Source organism: Corvus cornix, chromosome 7 (genome assembly GCF_000738735.6).
Source record: "Corvus cornix cornix isolate S_Up_H32 chromosome 7, ASM73873v5, whole genome shotgun sequence".
In the NCBI taxonomy this organism is placed as follows: Eukaryota; Metazoa; Chordata; class Aves; order Passeriformes; family Corvidae; genus Corvus; species Corvus cornix.
This window is the reverse complement of record NC_046337.1, coordinates 7699301-7723485: the sequence shown is the minus strand read 5'-3', so window position 1 is coordinate 7723485 and position 24185 is coordinate 7699301. Positions and strand designations below refer to the sequence as shown.

Genomic DNA, 24185 nt, shown 5'->3' with positions numbered 1-24185 from the left:
ACAGTGAATTAGAACACAGCTACTGTCTGAGCAGCAGGGCTACCTGTAGTTTCATTAATATCCAAGAAAATATCGATAAAATCTCCAACTGAATTTACACAACACATATCCCAGGATGAAAACTTAAGTAACTCTCAACGTAACAGCTACATGTTTATGAGCCCTTCTAGTGTTCTGGGGAACATTTTCAAAGCACCTACCATTGTATCATTTCAAACTGCATCACAAATGTTCACTACCCGAAGTGTAAACCCTCCTGGGAAGCAGGTATCGTTACATTCAACTACAGTTTGGTTTCGTATCACAAGTGATTTGATGCCTCCAAACTTCCACATTCGACTGCAAGCACTAGGATAACTTCCAGGGATGTGAGTGTATTTTGAAAGAAAAAAATGAATAATCCATAGGGGAAGCACAGACAATAGCTTTTATACACGTCCATAAATCATAAATCCAGGCACAAAAAGCTACTCTTGGTCAGTGGCAAAATAATGAAACCCAAAATAAACCATTATGTTTCTTCCAGAATTAGACTCTTTGCAAGTTTCCGAAAGAGTCTTTGGGCATGGACCCAAAAAGGAGGAAAAAAGGTCAGAGACTTGAAATGGGATGAATGCACTCACAATCCTTTTCAGAAGTACCAACTGGTTGATCTTCCAATTACTGTTTCCAGAGGCTTTTTGCAGCCTCCACTTTCACTGCTCCATGCTCAGGGTCTGACTCCGAAGGTTTTGGGGCCTTACAGCAAAGTAGGACCACAGTATCTCAGCAGCTGGCATGGTCCAAAGAGCAGGGACTTATCTGGGGGGTCAAGATACCAGCAGTGGATTCAGAATGAACTCTCCGAGTCAGTATACACAAATAATTATAACACAGACTGCAGCAGGTTGAAGTTATCTCTATATGGCATGCTGAAGATATTCAATTAAATTAATTCCTTATATGCATAGAACTATTAATATTCACCAAAAGTCCTTGAGCAAGAAAGGTCACCATGAAAATAATCCTAAAGTTCTAGTTAAATGTTTCCAGTCAAACCACGTGGAGACCCTCAGCTACTTCCTTTCCTAATACACAAACTTGCTGCCTCTTTTTCCAGTTTGATGGGATTGTTTGCAAATATTCTGTTTATGTAGTGATTTTTTTTAAATCAAATCACTTCAAGAGAATGAAATCCTCTTCACTCCCTTCTCCTCTGTACGGAAAGACACTCTCCCCATTCCAGAGACAGCCAATGCAAACTGCAAATCACATCAATTCACAGCTATTTTAGAAAAACTGAAACAGAAAAATGGAAAATGGAGATAACAGTATTAATTTTTATCCACTTGATACTTATCCTATCTATTCAGACTTCAGAAAAATGCTTTTGTTTCCCTCGATGCTCCAACTGCAATTCAATCTTGGATGACGATTGAAGCCCTGTCACAATATAAATAAAACTTTCCGAAACGCTTAGAATTGAACTGCAACTGCTGAAGTACAAAACCACAGAAACACAGAATCTTTGGTGTCATGTAGCTGAAGAATTGAACCCTCGAAAAACCAGTAGCTGCTTTGAAGAGAAATAATGAAAGGTCCTACAACCCTGTACACCAGAAAATATGGGATATTTCTGTGATTCTGACAGATTCAGAGCTGAGGGCCTCTGTACCAGGAGCCCTGGTTCAGAGATCCATAAAGAAACAGGCTTTTCTTGGTGAAAACAACTCACCCTCACCCAGATTAACCTGCTGGCACCCTCCAAATCCTGTTTTTACTTAGAAGTTTTATACTTGAGGTGAACTTCTGGAGACTCTCAAATTTCATGCTTCACCAACATCAGAGAAGGCTGCATGCTGAATGCATTGCCTTTGGGCAGTATCTTAAAAGCCAACTAACTTCTGATTTTTCCCAAATGATATTAAATCTTGATAACTGAGAGCTGTTTTCAAACACTTGCAGGTAAGGCACAGACACCTCCAAGTCTCAGAGGACTGTAGCACGCTCAGAAAGTAGATGTATTTTTCATAAGTATTACTAAAAACTTAATCCGTAAAATGCATGAAAAGAGCTCATATGATAACAGGTAAGGAATTTTTCTGGTAGCAAAGAGAGTCACAGAGACAAGAACAACAACGAAATAGAGCACAAAACAAAAAGCAAACAAAAAACAGAAAGGGCATTGCAGTGTCAGTGGTTCATCAAGGTCAAGTTGCAGGAGACTTACTCATAATATGAAAACATTATCTCCATAGGAACATTCTCTTTCTCTGATGGGATTAAAATAAGAAGCCTGATTAAAATTAAAAACAAAAACTTCATTCAAGGCAGAACAAAAACAAAAGGAGAATCTTTTCCCATGTGGAAAAAAACCTAATAATATCACCTGGAAGTTTCCATCTCAGTGGAACAAAAATGTGAAACCCTTGCTGATTAAGAAACACCTACTCCTATGTTTTCTCCAGGACCAGTGGAAACTGATGAAGGGTCCCTTAAGATATCTCACAGAGCTCACCAGTTTATTTCATGGATTTGCCTCAAATGTTCATGAAATTTAAAGGATTTACACTCTTGAAATGTCTCTCTCCAACAATCAGGGTTCTTCTAAACTACACTGCCTATTCTAAGCTTCGCACAGATAATTCTGAGCAAGTTTGGTTTCTTTATTTTTTACAGAAATTATTAGGGGAGGCCCCAGACCTCCCTGGATACCATGAAAGAGAGAAACTGGAGGACTCAGAGGGACGAGCTGTTACAATGCATGACATGGGCTGATGAGTACAGGAATGGAAACACGAGACATGCAGACAATGCAGCTGTGCCTTTGTATGTGCTCATATAAAATATCCAAAAAGTATGGACAAAAATTATGGACAACTATAAATCAGAATAATGAGGTATCAGAGGAACTGAAGCCAGCCTGAGTTTTCTCAGGACAAAACAATGCTGCAGCTTTACTGCACTGAACTGAAGGCAACACACCATCTCTGCTGGTGCACTTCAAAATATACCTCCAGATCTTCACAATGACCAAGGAACACTCTCAGAAGAGTAAAAAACCCCAGTGTTACTACGAGAGTAGCCCTTAAAAAAGCAGACTTAGAATAATTAAGAAATACTTGGACAGATGAGCTATTTCACACTGACACAGCACATGGGGGATATTCTAAATTTGTGTCATAGGTGTTTCTTTGTTTTCTTTTTCCTGATAGGAACGAGGATAACGAGAGACAGCACTGGAACCTGCAACACTGAGGTCTGATTTGTTGTTAGTGTTAGATTTCAAAGACCAGTCACTGGTTCCTGTACAGCAAGTACAGGTATCCAAAGGATAAGGTACTCAATCCAGAAGAGAGAAATTGGGTGATGTTTTTAAAGGGCTGAAGGAGTTCGTGCACTGAAACTCTCAGTGACTGGAAAAAAGAATGAAAAAAAAAAAAAAAAGAAAGTATGAATGAGTTACTGTAGCCAAAACTCTGCAGAAATGCATGCACAGATAATTTATGTCACATATGTGTTTCACACTCCTACTGTTCTGCAGCACTCTGTAAAACCTACTGTTATTACATGCTATACTGGCATGTCTATTACTTTTCAACAAGAAAATCATTACTTTGGCCTGCCTCCTGGTCTTGCTGAGTTTTGTATAGCTCACCTGGCCATTTCAAAAACACAAGCTGAAAAATTGTCTATAAATCAGATACTTGACAGAAAAAAGAAGTATTCTGCACTATTTAGCACAGCCAGGGCTGTACTGCATCAAATTCTACTGTCTGCTTTTTAACAATACCATCACTTAGAAAAAATGGCACTAATATAATGGTTCAATATTCAGTGTAATGAAGTGGGCTCAACAGCATTCTACCAGTCACAAAAGAGACATTACTGTCTGTCGTTTGTGAATAAACTTCCCTTCGTCGTGATTTAATCAACCTTCATTTTTAACCTGCATACATAAAACATTACATGCTTGAAGCCTTAATTACTTTGAAAAACACCTGAATAATTTAAAGTACAGCTTTATCCATACCAAGAACCTCAAGAAACTCCTTAAGGGCAAAAGCCTCCCAGTGATCTGTCAGCTAAATCCAAGAGCCTTTGCAGAACCAGTTAACTCATTTTCAGTGACTAAACATTGCTTCTACAAATACTTTTAAATACAGACTTTGTCTACCTATTATGTGCAGGGTCAGGAAGAAAGATGCAATGCAGGAAAACAATGTTTTAGATTTGGCCAGGTCTCAAGAGCAAGTCCCAATACACCAGATGTAAAACAAGACTTGTTGGGAGAAAAACACCTCCCTGAGGTACAGAACAAGTGATCCACCAAACAGATAGAGTCACTCCACTGGAGCTGAGTGGACATCAGTCATCTGCACAGCCCAACATGGACCTGCTAAAGCCACCAAACACGTGTTAATGTGTTTTCGTGCCTGCTTTAACCAAACCACCATATTACACATTCACAAGGAAGACACACATCAAGTTACTTTCACTGCAACAGTCTGTGCAATGAAAAGAAAGGAAAAAAAATTAAAAAAGAAAATAACTACTTTCCTCAAAAAATTTGTAGCAAAGGAGATGCTGTATAATTAAAATTCTTGCTCTTTCAAGGAGGAAAATAAAAACAAAGGAAAAAAAAAAGAAAAAAGTTTTCAGAATTCTGACAGCCAGATCAAGGTCCTGGCATGGGAGTTAACACCAGCTCACGGATGAATGCTGACCACACCCAGCCAAAGTGCAGCCTTTGAAATGCTTTCCATAGTCACAGCTGCAGCTTTTAGATCCCGAAGTAAATATATATTAAGTTTTGCCAAGTGCTGCATGGAAATCAGTAGAATTCCATTCTTCAGTCTGCAGCTCTTCAGGAAAAGTTCTCTTTAACTCAGATATAAGATAACGTATTATTCCTTTCCTGTTACAACAAAGATTTACAGTAGCACATAAAAAGGAGAGGAGGAACTTTCTATCATTGTCAGGCAGCAGAAAGGGAAAAAAAAGAGAGATGATTGCAATAAAGGTCGTTTTTATTCGCTCGTAGGAGTTCATTTGTATCGACTATCAACAATAGTAAAACTACCAGTAATTCACTGATTCACCAAGGCACCCCCATCACTCCATCTCCTGTAGACTGCAAGCCATTACATTTCCCTGGAATACTACCTTTTTCCAAGGGCCAAAAATTTTTGCTTGGGCATCTTTCTGGAAACCATTTCTCATTTAAAGACATCAAAAGGCGCAGAGTTCAAAATTTACCTCAGCAATTCTGTTCCAAGGGTTAAATTGCCTGCCTTAAGAAATATGCTCCTTATTTCACTTTCCTTTCTGCTTTTCTTTTCATTTTATGTACCTGTTGTTTCTCATTATGATTTGTGCAAGATCAGGCACTCAATTGCAACACACAGCAGCACCTGGAAGGAATTTCTTACACTGTGTCTGTTTTCTCCCTTAGCTGGTCACAGCCAGAGATTTCCATCTCATCCATCCCATCCCTCCTATTTATGTACCTTGTTTCCACCAAGCTCGTGCCAGCCCACATTTTAGATGGTGGATGTGCTGAAGTCCTGCTTTTAATGGAAATCCACTACAGTAAAATAGATAATGCCATTCCCCTCATTAGGGGAAGTGGTTTCCATGTAAATGTGACTATGGCTCATTACTCCATACTCTACTTGAGCACACTAAGCACAACACAGACAGGCAAAAAAAACCACTCTGTTTTTCTCAGGTATTTTGCAATTTGCTGACAATTTTTGTGTGCTGCTCCTCTCCTCCTTATTACCAGTGTAAGTGCAAATTCCTAGAAATGATGGAAAGACTCACAGTGGTATGAAAGCAACACTCAGAGCTGGGTCTTCAGCATCCACAGATCATTGAGAAATAGGTGAGTGGTTAAGAGTCCTTCCTGCTCAGCTAAGTCACACAGGATTGTGCTGGCAGCAGAAACAGAGAAGGGATTTTCAGCCCTTATCTGCTGGGGTTAGATAAACAGGGAATACTAATTCTACCCAAAATCACGGAATTATGCGGATAAAATACAGCCTTTAGCACTATTAACCACTTCAGGGATAATCATTGAAAGCTATACTGGTTCATACCCAACATTCATAAGTAGGCTCTTTATTTACTATTTTCCTGGAATAATGGATAGAGAATGGATGGTATAAGAAAATCAGATTAAACTGATTTTCTAATACAGTCTTTTTTTTCAGGACTACACAAATTTTCTAATGTGAGACTCCATTCACAGAAACAACATACATTGAAATAAATACAGAATCTTCCACCTGGAATTTCTAGGCTGCATAGATGGTCTCGAGGGTGAGTATTAACAAAGTGCCATAACCCCTCAGCAGGAAGAGCTCATGTGTTACCCCAGACACCTGTGAGGCTCCTCCACTGGCACAGCAAACACAGATATATATGGAAGTGCAACACTTTGGTAGCAGTAACTGCACCCTAAATGACAACCACTGTGATTACTATATTTCCTATCATCTCAGGTTTCTGCCTTGAAGGCAGAAATCCAGACTCTTTGCCAACTACCAGTAACACCAACTTCCTGAGACTCCTCTGGATTGTGAGGACACTCCTAAATCTTAGTGTTTTTCTCACAGAAGTACACAAATATCAGAGAGTCAGACTCGTGTTGACCACAAGCCACTGTCTTACTAACAGACCACCGTAAGTGAGCTACCTCTCTATGGCATTGCTCAGTAACATTTTTAAAAGGCAGTCAGCTTTCCCCAAACGTGCACTGGAGATCCATCACAGGCAACTCTGACATCTCAAATTCCCAAAACAACACACCTCAAACTCTGCCATTATTTCTGAAATTGTAGCCTTCAAGGACCCACCCAAGTCACACAGAAATTTTGCAATCAGCCAAGAACAGAACAAGGGCTTTTACTCTCCAATTTTGTAATCTCCATCCTCTTTCAAGTTAGTGCAACTCTTCCAGATACATCCACCTATGTAGAGCTAGGAAAAAAATCTCAGCTACAGAAGATCGTATGATCTATAAACCTCCAGAAAGACTTAGACTCGTTTTGTTTCCTCCTGTCTATTTCAGATTCTGAGTGGTCCTCATAAGCATCTCTTGTGAAACTGAGACCTCTCCACAACCTGCAACTCATTCATTCATGTCAGTGTATCTCTCTCTTGACCAGGGTGAAAAAAACCACTGGTATGTTTGAAAAACAGCAAACAAATACCTACAAACATGTAAGAAACAGACCCAGTGTTGCAATGAAAAAGACAAAGTCATGCAATGTACCAGGCCTAAGCCAAGTGAAAAAAACAAACCAAAATCATACAGCTGCTTTTAAATATATGCATGTATTCACCATCTTCTATGTTTGTTAAAGCTGCGTAGCAAAGAGAGAGCAGCAGCACTGGACAGGGAAGCCACGTATTAAGGACCTGATTTGCACAGCTTTTGTGTTTCTGGAGGTTACATGGACCAGCTCCAGTCTGATCCCAGGAACCCAATACCCACCAAGAGCTGGTGCACCCCACAGGTGGTCCTGGAGCACATCAGCTTCTTTAATTTTATCCTAGAGGAATCCAGCTCACAGTCTGAAACTGCTCTGGGGTGCAAGACAAAATTCATCAGGGTCAGTCAGGATTTGTTCACTGGTACATTTTTGATCCAAACTAAAACACTACCATGGCTTTTCCCAAAAGAAACGTACTGCAAGCCAAGGGAACCTTCTTGAACTGCCCTTACTCAGGCCACCCAACTTTTAGAGCCATTATGTGTTTATTTAGAATTGTTATTAGACCACTGATTTAAACAACTCTTCCTAAAGACTCAAAACTGCCGCACACCATCACTGCTAATTAAGTGTACTTAGACTCAAACCCTTGCTCTGAAAGACTCCCCCAATATATCCTAAAGGCTTTGATTTAACTGGGCTCTGAAGCCTGAGGATGGGAAAGGGGGAAAGGAGGTCAGCAGTCTCTGCACTGCCAGGAGCAGAGAGAACAAACACGGGGGATGAATGATCACTCGCACTGGCAGTGTTTGATTTACGTTCTTGCACTTGCCCAGCACTTCAAGCAAGTTTAACAGTTTTCCCATTGGCATTCGGAATTCTCTCCAAATTCTCAAAAATAAAACTTCAATATTGGCCTGGTTTGTTATTTGGAAAGCTACAAAAAGCTTTTCTTTCCTCCCCAAAGGAATGTAAATTGCAAATATTGCCCCAGGCAGTCTAAAATATGCCCCCAAAAGCTTTTAAAGAATCATTATTTTCCTTAAATTATCACATTGTTTAATACTCTCTAATTGATTTTCTTAGGCAATATCCTCCAAACGCCAGAGGGGTTTTATCTATTTTATCTTAGAATCAGTCAAAACTATTTACAGATTCTCTACATAAATAACACGTAGTAAGTTATGTGGCTGTTACCAGCAGTGTCAAGAAAGATTAGAAAAGGTCTTTTAGCTTCAGCCTTGGATCTGTAGGTCATCCAATGTCCTTCCTAATGAATAAATACAGTAATTTATCATCATCAGTCACCACCAGCATTGTGCTTTTTACTATCATATATTAATGAACATCATTCGATGCAGATGAGTGAAGCATATAAGTGTATGATTAAAGTGGAAAGGGACAGAGTTTGAGATATCCAAGATTCTGTGACTAATGCATCGACTTGAAATATGACACAGGTCCCGTAAGACTTATAAAGATGGTGTCAACAAGTTACAGGTACCTGGTGGCAGGACACAGGCAGGTGTGGCAGCAGGTGAGATGACCTGTGCCTTTGGATGCAATGTTAAAGGAAGTAAAATACGTGAAATACAAACTTGTACACCTACAAGTCCTTCCATAGGTCAGACAAATTTCAAAGCTCTGTTAGTTTCAAAAAAACTCACAGCAAAACACAACAACAAGAAAAACTACGATATCCCTCTAGGGATCATTTATTACATTCTTTACCACCACCATGGGAAGAGAGTCAGTGGTCATATTTGCGTGTCACTAACACATGCATGTATTCTCCAAATGCCCCCAAGTTATTAAAAAGTGATAAAATGATGGCTTTCAAATTTGAGAATAACATCAAACAACATCTCTGCTTAAAGAGTTCCTCCCTCTTGTTAATTATCAAAACAGCTTACCTGAAGCAATACTTTCAGTTGGAAGATGCTGGGAATAAAACACTGACGCTGTTTTTTAAAATAGCTAATACAATATGTATATTCAAATATCTGAGGCTACTAAGTAACCTGCAGCATGCCTGCAATTCTTTCTAGCACACAAGAGCCAAAAAGATTGCCCTGTTTCACAGTTTTTGATTTACTGCATTAAGTAATCCCTTTAATCCACCTGCAAGCGGAGGGCTCTAAATGCTGGAAGTCAGGTGCTGGGTGATGCTGCCTAGGTTCCCACACGCTGCTTTGCAAGCAAGGCACATGGCAAAAAGGCACAGGAACCATGAGGGGAGGGTACCAAGAACAAGAGAGCATCAGCGTGATCACCTTGCCTTGTGTCCACCAGCAGACACCTCTTTGTGGTTGTGCCCCAGGGCAGAGGGTGGATAAAGCACTGGAAGGGTCTTGGTAAAGTTTTCTGCATTAGGAAAGTGAATTTCTGACACTCATCTGACACTCATCACTTGTGAATTTGAGATGTACAGAGAAATACCCTCATGTGCAAAACATATACGGCTCAAGCTCCCCGAGATCGTGCATGCCCTCAGAGCACTCACCAGATGTCACAGATAAAGATGCTCCTCAAGTAACATCAGGAGCATCTCACCAAAAACAAGATCCTGCTCACCCCTGCCCCATGGATCTCAGAGCAGAAGACAAGAACTGCAGTGAAGATGGAAGACAAGCTTCAGGCTTTTTGTGCCAATCACCACAACCAGGTACACAGCTGAACTACATCGAAACAGTCACCCAGCAAGGAGAAAACAAATAAAGACCACATGTACTATTGGAAAGATGACACATCCTGTGCCTTCCTCTAGAATCTGAATCCTGAACAATATTACAAACCACCACAGGTAATACATTTTCTTATAACCTTCTCGTGCCACTGGTGACACAGTCAACAGATATTGCAAGCCTGTAATCCCCCTTGCTGGATTCAGCAGAGATATAGTATGGCCTCTATACAGTGAAAGAAATAGAATTTAAAAGTTAAGATTCAAATGATAGCTCTTTATGAAATATTCTGGGCATAATAATACAACCTTATTTCACCACTTCTATTGGCTTTTCTTTCCTACTGTTTGTGACATTGTGTTGAACCTTGCAATCCAGTAAGTTCGGGTAGAGCACCACAGCAAAGCAAGGTAAAAGTTCCACTAGGCTGGTAAGCAGGGAAAATGCAAAGTCACTTGGGAATATGTACTAGAACTGGACTTCTTATTTCAGCCTGAAGCCAGCTCTGAACACAAGCAGGAGTGGGGGACATGGACCTGACCACCTAAGTCTTTCAAATCACTGGAACTGTTGTGTGTATGTGATTAAGAGTTCAAGTTTCTGCCTGACCCATCAAGCTCAAAATTACCTGAGTGGGGCAAGGGAGAGCCCTTTCACCTTGACAAAACCTCATTAAGGCGAATATTGCTCTGGACAGACACAGCTATCCATCAATATCTTTCCCACTACAAGATTAGAGTCTGGTTTTGGGAAAAAGAAGCAAAACAATGAAGACATAAAAATAGAAATTATTTTGGCTTTAGCCACCAAAAAAATAAAACACAGATAATTGTCTTTTGTTCAGATGTACTTTTAGAATGTGCCACTTGTCTGGTGACCACAGGAACTGGTCCTGAGACAGAAAAATTCAACTCCTGAAATCATGACAGTCAAGCAAACAGTAGCCAGTTGTCCTTGTTTGTTTACTAAACATGTAATTTAAATGCTTACCAAAAAATGTCCCTAGTTAGTACAGCACAATGTCTGATTTGATTTGTCCTTTACCTGTTTCAAGAAGAATAATGTAGTAGATTCTAAAATTATATACAGTAAAAAAAAAAAAAATCCACTTTTTTTTCTGTTTTAAAATCAATTTTAAAAAGGCATCAGGTTCGGAGAGCAAAAGAGGCTCAGGAGAAAATGATTATAAATTTCAAAGGTCTGTCCTCTGCACACACAAAGAACAGTGAATAGCACCAGGTGGTGTAGATCATCTGGCTTTTTGTAAACAGACTGAAGCCTCACAAAGGTAATACCTAGAGGAATTATCTTAGTTTGTCATCTGCAAAGACAGCAACATTCATCAACCAGCAAGTCATTCAGGTACATTAGATTTTTCAAATATGCTGTGTCCACTGACATATTTGAACCAAATGGTTTTGCCTTCTGAAAAAGATCACTAAACAACCTTGTCCAAGACCCCAGGACAGTTCTTAAGAGCTACAAGATGACAACCACTCATTTTCATCCTCTAAAGGGAACTGAGGCAGCCACGTTCACTCCTGACACAGCGCTCAAGTGACAGAAGTCTGAGCACTTGGATAGAGCATTCCAGAAACACAAGTAATTTACAGCTATTTTCCTTTCTACAGATCTACCACCTGAACATAAAACTGTAATTTTTGCAATAAATATGACTCATCAGTCAGCAGTGAGGTGAGAATAAATCTGGCTAATTTATCAAATCGAATACCAAAACATCAATAGCACTGTTAATGGAAGTTGTTATTGGATGCCTTGTCCCAGGGGAGCCTTGGTGTAAAGGTACTATCAGATCAAGTGTTGGATATGAAGTTGTATCCAATTATTTATAAGGTGATGGCTGTGGGTGCCTCAGTCAGCCAACTCAAGCTTTTCTTTAAACTGAAGAGTTCCAGCATTAGCCTGCTGTAATTTGAAATCCCAGTTTGGGTCACAAGCCTATACATTTACCAGAAATGCTTCACCTTTGGTATGACTGCTCTCAGAGGTGTCTGTAGAACCAGACTTTGGAATCAGGAAAGAGATTTAAACTTAGAAGATCTTGGTGCAATTCCTTGTTCTTTCTAGGACTTCCTACTTCTCTACCAGAGAAGATTTGCTGGCCCTGCTGCCTCAGGAAACCCTTCTCAGAAAAGACACCTTCTTGTTATGAATAGATACTAAACTCCAAGTATCACACTAAGTTCACACAAGCGCACCAGCAACATGAAATGTGAAACATGAGTACACAGACAGAGATGGATTTATTAAAGACCCTAAGAAGGATGCATTTTCCATATGAGCAAGCCCATGAGAGTGCTGTGGAGTATGGAAAAGTGGATTGAACATATGAACCCCTCTTCTTCTCCCCATGCTCACCACAGTATCTGCATGCTCACTCTGCAACTTCAACCATGACAAGCCAACAAAAAACTTTGAAACAATTATATTATTCTGTTGGGATCACAGCCACACCACGCTGCTGCACTAACAATGGTTTCCAGAACAAACCTGAAGTCAGACACAGCCTCTGGTCAAGCCCTGGCCAGGGCTGAGCGTGTCCCATGGATCTTGGCTGCTGCAGAGGTGCATGAATGGACATCCACAACCCTGGCCTCATTCTGCATGGAGCTCACTGCAGGATTCAGGCCTCCATCCTTATCATGGGCATTCGAACCCACAGAAAGACTTGCTATTCACTAAAAGCAGCATTTTGCATGCCATACTGCATTATCTCCCTGGCACCTAAGACAACAGGCAACCAAAGCTGATTCAACATCAACTTTAATCAAGACAAGAAAATTTGGTCTGAAAAACCCAATCCAAATATACAGGACTTCACATCTACACTTCATTCAGCCAGGCCCACAGACAAACCAGTGACTGCCACATCCACCACTGACAGAGGCTGAGAATTCCACAGCACTAAGGCAATCATACTTCTATATTTAGGACAAACTCTTAATATTTAGTGTGCTTTACATTGATATCTTACTGCTGTTCCTCCTTACAACCTAAAAAAGCAGCCAAACTGGTAATTTTTCTCATACAATATTAATCCTGCTTTGAAAAGACTTCCACCTCCAATAATTGCCAATTCAACATCTCTGAACTGGATATAAAGAAATAGAGATTGGTTAAGTTCAAGTACTTTTTATTACATCTAATAGCAGTATCCCTCTAAAGAAAAACAATGTCCTTGAAATTTATGAGCTCTATGAACCTCTGAGTCCATTTAAAATGATCCTCACTTTTCCATAAATTCTATTTGCATAGAATTTAAGCACTGATAGAAGTTACCCATCTATGTCAGATCACGTAACTTATGCAATTAATTTATTCAAGAAAGATCAAATGTATTATTTTACCAGCATTACATGAAAATGTGCCATAGTGCATACATTTCCGAGCAGAAAGCATGCATCTTTAAATTTATTTAAATGAATGAGTTCACTGATACTGGACGGACCCCTCAGAGCTGAATGTGGGTGTGCTTGCAGGACTGGGTACTCGGACTCGGGCTTTCTAAAGCAGATCTGAGCCCAGCAGCTTCCACTGCTGCTGTTTTTCACTCAATACGAGTGTATCGACGGAAAATTAAGCTCCGCGTATGGATGTAGCGGAGAATGAAAACGTGAAATGCAGTTCCCCACGTCCTGTGAGCCCATTCAGCGTGCCGGAGTTCCGAACCAAAAGCGGAGCGCACGGACATGTGCAAAAAACCCCCTCCACTGGCGTTCGCATATTTTAAGGTGTTTGGGGGCGAGGGAGAGCCGAGCGCTGCCCGGGGGCCTCTCCCACCGGGTGCCGAGGGCAGGTGCGCGGCTGCGGCTCCGGCACGACCCCCTCCCCGCCCCGGGCGCCGAAGGGTCCCCGGGGGCCAGTCCCATCCCTCCCGATGCCTTAGTGCTGTCGCCCGGGAACATCAGGCACAGCGATCTGGTGATGGAAACTTCGATTTTGTGACCATGACATCCAAGTTCGGCCGCTCCCCGGTACCATCTCTCATATGCGGACGCCGCTCGATACTCGACAGCTAGCCGGTACCGAGAAACACCGCTACCGAGAGGCATCAGCACCCCGCCAGCCTCAGCCCCGCCAGCCCACGGGGCGGCACCGTCGGGCCAAGGGACGTGACTGCCGCCCGGCCGCTGCCAAAATCCCCCCGAGAACCCTCCCCGGCCTCCGCGGCCGCTCCCTGCCCGCCCCGCGCGGAGCGGGCGGCGATGAGGAGCGCCCCGCACCGCCGGCAGCCCCGGCCGCTCCCGCGGTGCCACGGCTGCTCCCCGCGGCCAGGGCAGCATCCCCCCGCCCGTGCGTCTACCCCGGCGCAACTCGCGGGGAAGCGGAGCGCAAAGTACAGCGGGACCCGCTGCCACCGGGGCCGGGATCCAGCCCCGATGTGGATCCCGACGAGGCTGAGTCCCCTCCGGGCGGCCCCCAGCGCATCCCCGACACAGCTCTGCGGGGTTCCTTCTTCTCCCCGACCGAACCGCCCCGAGGGCGCCCGTGCCCCCGTCCCCCTCCCGCATACTTTTCCCCAGCTCCGCACAACTTCTCCGGGACGGCGGCCGCCCCCCGCCCCGTCCGTCCCCGGCCCCTCGCCGGCGCCTCCCGCCGCGGCTCGCACCTGGTCGGGCTGCGGCGGCGGCGGGTTCCCCCTGCCGCCCGGGTGCGCCGGCTGCTCCTTCATGGCTGTCATCGCAGGGGCTCGGCGCGGCGCCTCTCACTGCTGCTGCGGCCCCGGGCACCCCTCCCTCGGCGCCAGCCGCATGACACCAGCCTCCCCTGGAAGTGGCGCGGCGGAGGAGGAGGAGGAGGAGGAGAAAGAGGAGGACGGGCGGGGGGCGCGGAGCCGCCGCCGCGGCAGCGCCGCTACCGCAGTGCCCCGGCGCGCCGGTGCTCAGGGGGCGCCCGGCCCCGCCGTGCCCCGCGCCGGGGGGCGGCCGCGCATCAGCGGCGGGCGCGGCCGCGGAGCGCCCCGAGCGGGCACGCTCTGCCCGCCCGCCCCGCTCCCCCCGCTCCGCCCGCCGTGGGCCGGCCCGCCGCCGCCAGCAGGTGTCAGAGCCGCTCCCGCCGGCCCGGGAGAGACCATCCGCGCCCCCGCCACGGGGGCGTCGCTGCCGTCTGCGCCGGGGCCGCGCCGCCGAGACCGCCCCGAGACCGCCCCGCGGGGACCGGCCCCTGCCGCTGCTGCCCCGCCACCGGCGGCGGAAACCGCGGAGGGGCTAAAGGGAAGGAAAGGGTGAAGGGAGCCCAGCTACGCTGTTTGCTTGCTGTAACGCTTCTGGTGCCCCGCAGCTGCGGACTTGCCGGGCAGGGCAGGAGCTGTCCCGCCGCTGTCCAGCCCCGCCGCTGTCCAGCCCCGCCGCTGTCCAGCCCCGCTACGGCGTTTCAGCAGCGACAGCAGCGAGCGGCCAAAGGCGCATCTGCCCATCTGTACCGGAACGTGCCCCGGCCTCGGAAGCTCGGCATGGGGCATCAGAACCCTGGTTTGCACCAAGACACTCATCTTGGGAAGCCCGAGGCTGTGAAAGGGGTTCCAAGGACCAGTTTAGCTGAGCTCAGCACAGGAGGCCCTGATACGGAGCTAGGAAAAAGGAGAACGTTAGGGAATACCACAGGGACCAAGTTTACCCTGTGTCCCAAAGCCATATCATCAGGTAGCTTCAAGGGGTGTTCTATGTAAGGATGAATAAAGGAGACCATCTCAAATTTTATTCTAACCATCAAGAAGGAAATAGTTGAACTGTGAAGACAGATGCTGACTCAAGGCATAGTGAACATGAGCCTTTGTAAGGGAAAAGAACCTGAAACTCAAGCAGGTGAAACAGCTGGACTTGGGCTGGGCTGCTTGTTAATTCGTGTTGGTTTCATGCCCCAGCACTCAGGAGGATCGAGAACACAGGACTGTCTCCATGCAGGAGATGGAGCACTGGGATGGGATTTCGTGGCTGTCAGGAGAGAGAGCCCCAGCACTGTCTTAGTCAGCCTGTGTCTCAGGAGGCTGCAAGGTAGAAGGAAAGCTGTCAGCACATAGTGAGAGGAGCTTTTGATCATTTTTAATATATTTTGCATCAAACCTCAGAAGAAAGGTCAATTCTGACTGGATGAGTATAATTCATAGTGGTGACAGAGATCTAAGATTTCAGCCTATGCTGGGAACTGTTTAAAAAGGGACAGAAGGATGACATGGGACTGAGGAACTACACACCAGGCAGCCACAGAATAGAGAGCACTGAGTGTTTCCACCTTCCACTATCACCCATTGCTGTGTTGACTCCTCCACCAGTCAAGAGGCATAAAAAAAGCCAAGCAAATGAACTTTGCAAGCACCTAGACAAAAACTAGATGACGACTAATAGCCACCATTAATTTGTCAAGAGTTTATCATGTCAAACAAACCTAATTTCTTTCTTTAATAGGCTAACAAGCCTGTCAGTAGGAGAGCAGTGAATGTCACCTAGATTGACTCACAAGGGCTTCCAGCACTGTCTACCAGGACAGTTTCATCTGGTAGAGAAAAATATCTTCCGAATAGAACTAAAACAACTATCTACAAAACTGTTTCTCCAGCACCATTTCCATTTGCTCTTGCCAGTACTGTCAGGACAGCTGTTGAACCCAGGAGCCAAGGTCAGGGAATGCACAGCAACGCAGACATGTAGCAAGGAGAATCAGAAGTGTGACAAGAATGTGCTCTGAAGGAAAAGTGAAAATAACCTGGAGCAGTTAGTCTTAAGAGAACTGGGAGCTGATATGGAAACAAAGTTCAAATGCTTAAAAGGTGTTACCAAAGAATGAAAATAATCCCTTGATTGTTGTCTAAATGTCTGTCTGGAGCGATATGAGTGTAATTGGTGATGCCTCAAGTAGGAGAATTGTCTAAATTAACTGTCTCAATCTCTTTTTGTTGCTGACTTTATGGTCCCTTTCGAGCACAACACCGTGGGCCACCCACAGCCCCCTGCATGAGACCCAACTACAAGATTGTTCTTGCCTGCACAGTTGCTTTGTCTCAGACCACGAATCAGCAGTTCCTGTGCTTCTCTTCACACCATCTCTTCCCTTACCTCTCCTTTTTACATATCTATTTTCTCTCTTATAATTCACTATTTCCCACCCCAGCTGCTGTCAGCCCTGTCCCTTTACTTCCTTGCCCTCTGCTGCTGTCTCTTTTTGTTTAATTTTCGCACTATGCAAAGAAAAAGCAAAAAGAGCAGCAAAGGTGGCATCTTGTGCACTCCCACACCTTTTGCTCTGCCTTACTTCCACAGACCAGCCTTCACTGCCAACCCTGCCTTTGTTTTGGCTGCATTCTGCTGGACTTGGGGTCTTGTTTGCACTGAGCAATATATAACACAGGGAGACTCAGATTTTGCCTGTGGCCTCTAGGTGCTACAGTAATACAAATAATAAGTCTTAGAAGCAGACATGTTCTGATTCATGCTGTTTCTGGCACAGGTCTATTGCAACTCAACTAATTATTGAGCCCTCATCAAAGCTGAAGAATTCTAATGATTTAGGGTTTGAATAGGCATGTTTCAATCGAGATTACTTTCAGCTTGTTTTCAATGAGACCCATTGTGATGGAGTTCCACTGTTAATCAAGAAGGAAAAAGACATTAACAGTCAGTTTAGCTCAAGCTTGGTTATTCATTAACAATATATTCACTGTGAGGCTTTATCACTCTAATGGACTGAGATATGCAGCATAAGGTTCACAAAGGTTGTGCATGCTGGTTGTTGGGTTTTCATAAATCAATTAGAATTATGGGAAATGAGTATTTTTGGGGTAGGACTTTGGGAATTGGCTCTATATACACTGATTCTTATCTACAGTTTATTTAAATCAAGGCCAAGACTTATTTACAGCAATTTCACCTTTTATCATTATTTTTGAATATTGGTTCATTAGTATTGATAGTATAGTATTTATAGTGTTTTAGTATTGATCCTTTGGTGATATTTAATTAATTCACCAGTATTCACTAATGCCCACGCCAAATTTATTTAGGTCTTTTTTAGTAAATTACTGTTTAAATATCATTTGACTGGGCTGTTTAAAGTAATAGATGTTCTACAGCCATTAATAGGACGTAGCTTTGAAACTGGAGCCTGGTACTGAAACTGTTGCCACATGGGTAAAGCAATTAAGTTGTATGGTGTTTATGGTGGTTCCTTGTACCACTTTCACACAAACACCAGGGAAAGCTTCTAAGGCTTGGGTGAAATAGTTGCAGAAAGCAATAGAATTATGCTCTCAGTCAGTTCTTTTACAGTTGCATTACATTGATCCACCTTTCCATGGAAATGTTATGTTACAGACTCCTTGTAACTTCCTCCATCTTCCTCATCACACACAAGATCTGGGTGTATGAGTCAAAACATAACATGATTATTTTATGTTCCACATAAGCTGAATATCAGCTCCATCAGAGTATTATTCGATCGCTACAGCTCGCATCCCACGATGACTCAATTACACATATGTTGTGTTGACACAGCAGACTAATATGCAGTAAAAATTTTGGACAGGCAGCCAGCAAGCCAGGAAAGTCTTTGAAAAGGAAAGAGGCTGGACATATGTGCAAAAAGAATACAGCAGAGGACACCACATGTAAGGGGAACTCTCCTTTTTCTTCCTGAAGAAACCCTGGTGGTTTATCGCTCTCCTGGCTTATCAACCCTTCAGGCCAGAGCAGGTGTTGGGAGCATCCCCAGGTGCCAAAGGCTGCTTGTGTGCCACGTGTTAATCCCTCCAGATCCCTGGGACATGGGCTGGGAGCTGCAGGGTCTGAGCTGAAGTACATATAGAAAACCTGGTTATGATAATCAAGTGATTTCATTACCTTGTGTCATGCAGATGCTGCTCTGTTCAGGCCACCATGAAGAGACACAGCATTGCTGGCACAGTGAAGGTCCCGGCCCTTCCTTTGGCAGTGAGTTTCATGTTCCATAAATCTGCTGCTGCTCCAGTGGTGGAGTTTCAAAGCACAAACCTGCATCAGTTTTGTTTTCTGTATATTTTATACGGCTCTCTTTACTGTGCAATTGCAGTGAAGATGTAAATACTACCTGTTTATAAGCATTCCCATAAAAATAAGAAGCCACTTACAACTTTTACATCCAGTTGAGCCATTCCTACAAAGAGTGTCTGGAGGTTTTTGTCATCAAGTCAACTGTTCACAGCACCAAGTCTGACAGAGCTCAAGAAGAGTTTAGACAATCCCCTAGGGCACATGGTGTGACTCTTGGGGATGGTCCTGTGCAGGGCCAGGAGATGGATTTGATGATCCTTGTGGGGCCTTCCCAACTCAGCTTATTCTGTGATTCTGTATTTCTGTAGTTGAGATCAAAAGACTGTCAATCACATCTAGTCAAGAACTTCAGCACACAGGCTCTTAAAACTCAGGGAAAAAGACTCTCATCACCCACAGCCTCTGTGTAGTCCAGTTGATGACTTAATGAAAGATGTAAAGTCAAGGCTTGAGAGCTTGTTGATGGCCTTTTCAAATCAAATCTTATGAATATACTCTGATTATTGATTTCTGGCTCCTTTTAGAGCTCTGGCCGCTGGACTAAAAAAAAAAAAAATCCTTGAAATTATAAAGGTGAACTTAAAAATAAAACTAATGTCACCAAAACCCAAGGAAAGTTAAGATGATTGTTCCTTACTTGTGTTTTAAGTGGATCTGTGGGCTTGTGAAAACTAAAAATACTTCTCCAGAAGAAAACCACTCTGAGTCACATAATGCTGAAAAACAGACAGATTGTGGTTTTGTACAGAATGCTTTTTAAATTATGGCTTTAAATAACTAAATATTTGAACTTTGCTTCTTAAGAAATTCTTTGATAGAAGGAAAATTCCAGGCACCTTCTGCATTCAGAAACACATTACGTTCTAACGCCTGCTTCAGTGAAAAGCTATTCTCTTTGTGAATAAATTGTACTCATGTTTTTTTCTCCTTGTCTTGTTTTAGATAAAACAATCAATGCAAACACTGAGTTAATAGAAATAAATGCAAATATATTCCAGCAGGAAAGTTACAAGACTTATTAGAATACACGTGCAAATATTTCAGTGAAAGTACAGAGAACAAGACCAAGTATAGACAAAAATAACTCTCATTATCCAACAAACAGCATATTCTGACAATAGCTCAAAGGACATATTTGTCCTCCCTTACTCCCAAACTCTCTATGGAGAAACTCTATACAAAGGTATTAGTGGAATTTAAATCATAATGACAACTTCCAGCAAAAGATCCTGATCTCACAAGCAGTTCATTAATATAAAACAGCTATAATTTAAATAATAAGATAATGTAAAACTACTCATGTTTATCACTGACAGTACTTTTACTCAAGAAAGCAGTTATCCAAGTTATGGAACAGGCTGGGAAGAGGCAAGACTAGATCTTAGATTTTGAAACATGCATTTCCCCTACTCTGGCCATTGCACTGTATCTTTAGTCTGACAAAAGTTATTCTAAGAGTAACCCATCAAAATGTTACAGCAGAGTTTCAGCCACGAAAATCTGTTACAGCAGAGTTTACAAAAAAAACCCTTTCCGCTTACTTTGTAACTCTTAAGAAGACACACCTGAAACTGAGGGAGAAAACAATACAATTTGTACTGAGGATCAGCCTGTATAAGAAAAAAATTAAGGTTCAGACCTTTAAAATTCTCTTGGTGAGTATTTGTAGTAAAATATATCAATCCAGAAATATGGTGCAATCATGTATTTGCAAATCTGTCAACATTTTACGGATTAAATACGTTCAAATTTGGTCTGGTCTGGGAACTCAGAATTCTCATATTAACATGGGTGTAGATCAGAAATATGTCCAGAAAAAGCAAAAAGATTACTAGAGTAGCCTCATGGTTAAAACCACAAGTGAAAGGCTGATTTTTTTCTCTTTCATGGTTGCCATGCAGCTGTTCCTCAGAGAACTTCACACTGCATGGACATATAGTAACAGCAAATGCTCCCCTGAGGATCCCCTGCCAGTGGTAAATAACTGATAAAGAACTGAGATGAATATGCAGAGCCAGGTTATGACCTAACCACAGTTTACAAAAATGCAATTGGCCTCTTCAGAAATCCAAGATCTACCTGGTACTCCTGGAAGACTTGTCAGATTCACAGATATTTAACCATGAGGGATGCAGCTAGGAAATAAGTGGGATATTAAGCAGGGCTCAATAAATTAGGCACTTACTACTAAAAATTACCCAGACTAAATGCTTAAATTAATTGAGCAATTTTGAAAATGTTGCCCTTGTACACTACATAATAGGGATGGATTAGGAAGACCAAATTCCACTTGCTAATTCGGGGGGGTGGCAAGGAGGAAGAGTAGAATGAAAAAAGAAAAAAAATTGAGAGAATGATGGGAGGTAAAAATCAGAATAGAATCATAACAAACTGCCATAATCTACAATAAAATTAAATTTGGAAAAAAACCTAAGTGAAATGTCTTAATTACACTGGATTACTTACATTTCTTACTACTAAGCAAAAGTATACATTTTCCCTACTATGTTATTTTAATTTAGTTTTATTACATTACTATGTTAATTTTACTACATTGCAAAAGTCAAAATTAATTTCAGCAGGAAAGAAAAAATTCCAATACCAATAGAAATTATTCTCTTCTCCTATTCTGAAATTTTGTAAAAATCTATATAATTCCCCTGACTCTTTAAATCAAACTTCATTTTTGTAGGACAATTTTCCTCTGAAATATTTTCCATCCAGCTCTAATTCACTCTACAAATAAACCAACAAGTCTTATGAAGCTGGCTGTAATTAAACCCCAAATTTCTATTGAGAATTATGTTTTCCTTTGAAACAGAGATATGACTACACCTACTTATGCTGAAAATTACAAAAAATCTTCTAACACTGCCCAGTTTGGGTTTAAAAATGGTATCTCTACTGGCCACCATAATTCTAGGATGCCTGAAAACATTGAGGGGAAACAGGGGAGAACAGCAGTGCCTGTTCTCCTTTCAGTACCCTTAATTCTGGTTAGCAGTCACTGGATAGAGCAGATCTTAGCATCCTAAAAGACATATGACTACATCAAAGGGAAGGAGAGGAGGTTTTGTGTAAAGCTGTACTACTGAGCTTTTCTCCATGCTGTTATTCCAATATGAAACGGAGCTGTCACAGAACTATGTGCTAAGAGCCTGTTCACCCACTGCAGATGTTACATAATGAAAGGCATCAAACAGTTGTACAATAATACATGCATCCATTAGCCAAGATTTGTGTAATACCTTTCCTTTCTCAAAGGGTCTGAAAATGTTTTACAAACTGATATACAAATTATCCACGCAGAAAAAGCTATTCATCCATCAAGGAAACACAAGTACAGCCCAAGGCAAAGCAGAACAACTATATGAACACACATACACACACACACAAAAAAAAAACCAAACCAAAAAAACTTTAGTAAATTAAGGAAGTATTCTCCAGTCAAAATAGTGAGGAAAATATTAAGCATACAATATTTGAATATACAGAACTTAGGAAGAATTTTGTTTTTAAAATCTAGATTTTTCAATAAAATACAGTAGGGTGTCTCTTGAACACTGGCAATCACAACATTAACTGAAATAAGCAAATATTTAAGAATATTAATTACAGCAATAAGTTCTGAGACTAGTTTATTGCATGTCTTCCTTCATGTTTCCAAATGCTGGTGCCACATAAAAAAAACCCAAACCTGTTGATGTAGCCTATCCAAGAAACAGAAGTACCTAGAAAAGTAAGAGAGGAATAATTAGATGAAGACAGCACCTTACTCAGCAGTAGTCTACTCAACTCCTATCAACACTACTATCAAGTTAATGCAACCAAGCGTTGCCAAAATAAAAAACATCACCCCAAATGAACTGTGCATTTAGATTCATTATGGCTGAACTCTTATTTCAGTCCTAGTTCTGATTATGGTGACCAGACATTTCATTTGGATCTTATTCTGTGACTTTTCAGTTCGGCAGTCACTTCAGCACTTCTGCTCAATAAAGAAGGTGGCAGACATACTTAAGGGTACTTGAAGTCAGAGGGTGATTTGAGGCAAAAGAGAGCTCTTTCGCTTTCAGTACTGTTACCGAGAATCTCTAATTACGAGCAAAGTGTGTAAGAAAAAATGCAGATAGTGGGAAAATAATACAGTTGAATACTTAGAAGGAGGCATTGAGAAGTGCTACAGAAAGTTTGGGTCTATTTTAACCTTGAGAACTGGGCACAAACCTCAGACTTCCCAAGTGTGCTGACAGTGTCCTCTCAGGAGACTTACGCAGGACAACATATTGACACACAGGTACTTTGATTCCAAGTAAATATCTAAAACCCAGCCTCAGCATCATTACTCATCTGGGAGCTACATTCAGAAACTCTCTTGAGGATTTCGACAGGCTATTGGGCAGGAGAGGCAGATAAAGAATTGCTGATGCTTCTAACCCTGGAGAATCCAGTAGGTTTGAGAAAAAAAAAATGCTATTAAGGAGAAGAGCTATCCTTCACATCACACCCCTAAGCTAGGCTGATACAGTGAAAGAAAATCACAGAGATGGGCAAAAAGGTGGATATTATGAAAGTCTAAAACTCTCAAGCCAGATATTTGGTTGGGGAATTGAAGCAGAATTATAGGAAAAAAGGGAGCCCCCAATTAAGTGTCTAAGGTAGTGATATGTAAATGCCATGAAAATGAAAAACAGCTGCAAGAGACTGAAATTTTAGCACACAGTCAACAACATAAGCAGCACTAGAGCATTCATGGGATGCATCCTGGAACTGGGATTTTGCTGTAAAAGGGCAATAAATAGTTCAAGAAGAGCAGGACAAGGGAAAAGGGAGGCGGTGCCTCTGTATCAATAGCACGTCTGCTGGCTCAACAAGCCAGAGGGAATTAATGTCTCCTTGAATGACTGCATAAAGATAAAAGGAACCACGACTAAGGGTGCTATACTGTAGGGAGTCATTCTTTCCCTCTTTAACCTTGAAAATCAAGCACAAGCCTCAGGCTTCTCGAACATCCTGAGATTCATGTCTATGTATCCATGGGAGTAATGTGCAGACGCACCCTCAGGATGGATCAAGCAGCAGGAAGGATTTTTATTATACAATTTATATCAACTTTCTGAACACACTGGGGACAGTGTTTTGTCTTCCAAAAGGAAGGAGAAACCACCAGGGAAAGAGAAGGAACATAAAAGAACTGGTTAAGAATCTAAAGTTGTAAAGTTATTCCAATGAGAAGATTAGGAAAAATGAAAGAAAGGTGA

The 24185-nt window shown here is 42.3% G+C and overlaps 1 protein-coding gene across 3 annotated transcripts in view; it reads right to left on the bottom strand.

The window, feature by feature from the left end:
- Positions 1-24185, bottom strand: part of DPP10 (dipeptidyl peptidase like 10) — a 453359-nt gene that overhangs the window by 235819 nt on the left and 193355 nt on the right. For 2 of the 3 annotated variants that reach the window (XM_039555126.1, XM_039555128.1), the window contains exon 1: positions 14514-14774. The exons of the other annotated variant lie outside the window; for it this stretch is intronic. In XM_039555126.1, the coding sequence (XP_039411060.1) occupies positions 14514-14585 (72 nt within the window). In that variant the 5' untranslated portion in view covers positions 14586-14774. Of the gene's footprint in view, positions 1-14513; positions 14775-24185 lie in introns of those variants that run through there. 3 annotated transcript variants of the gene reach the window in all.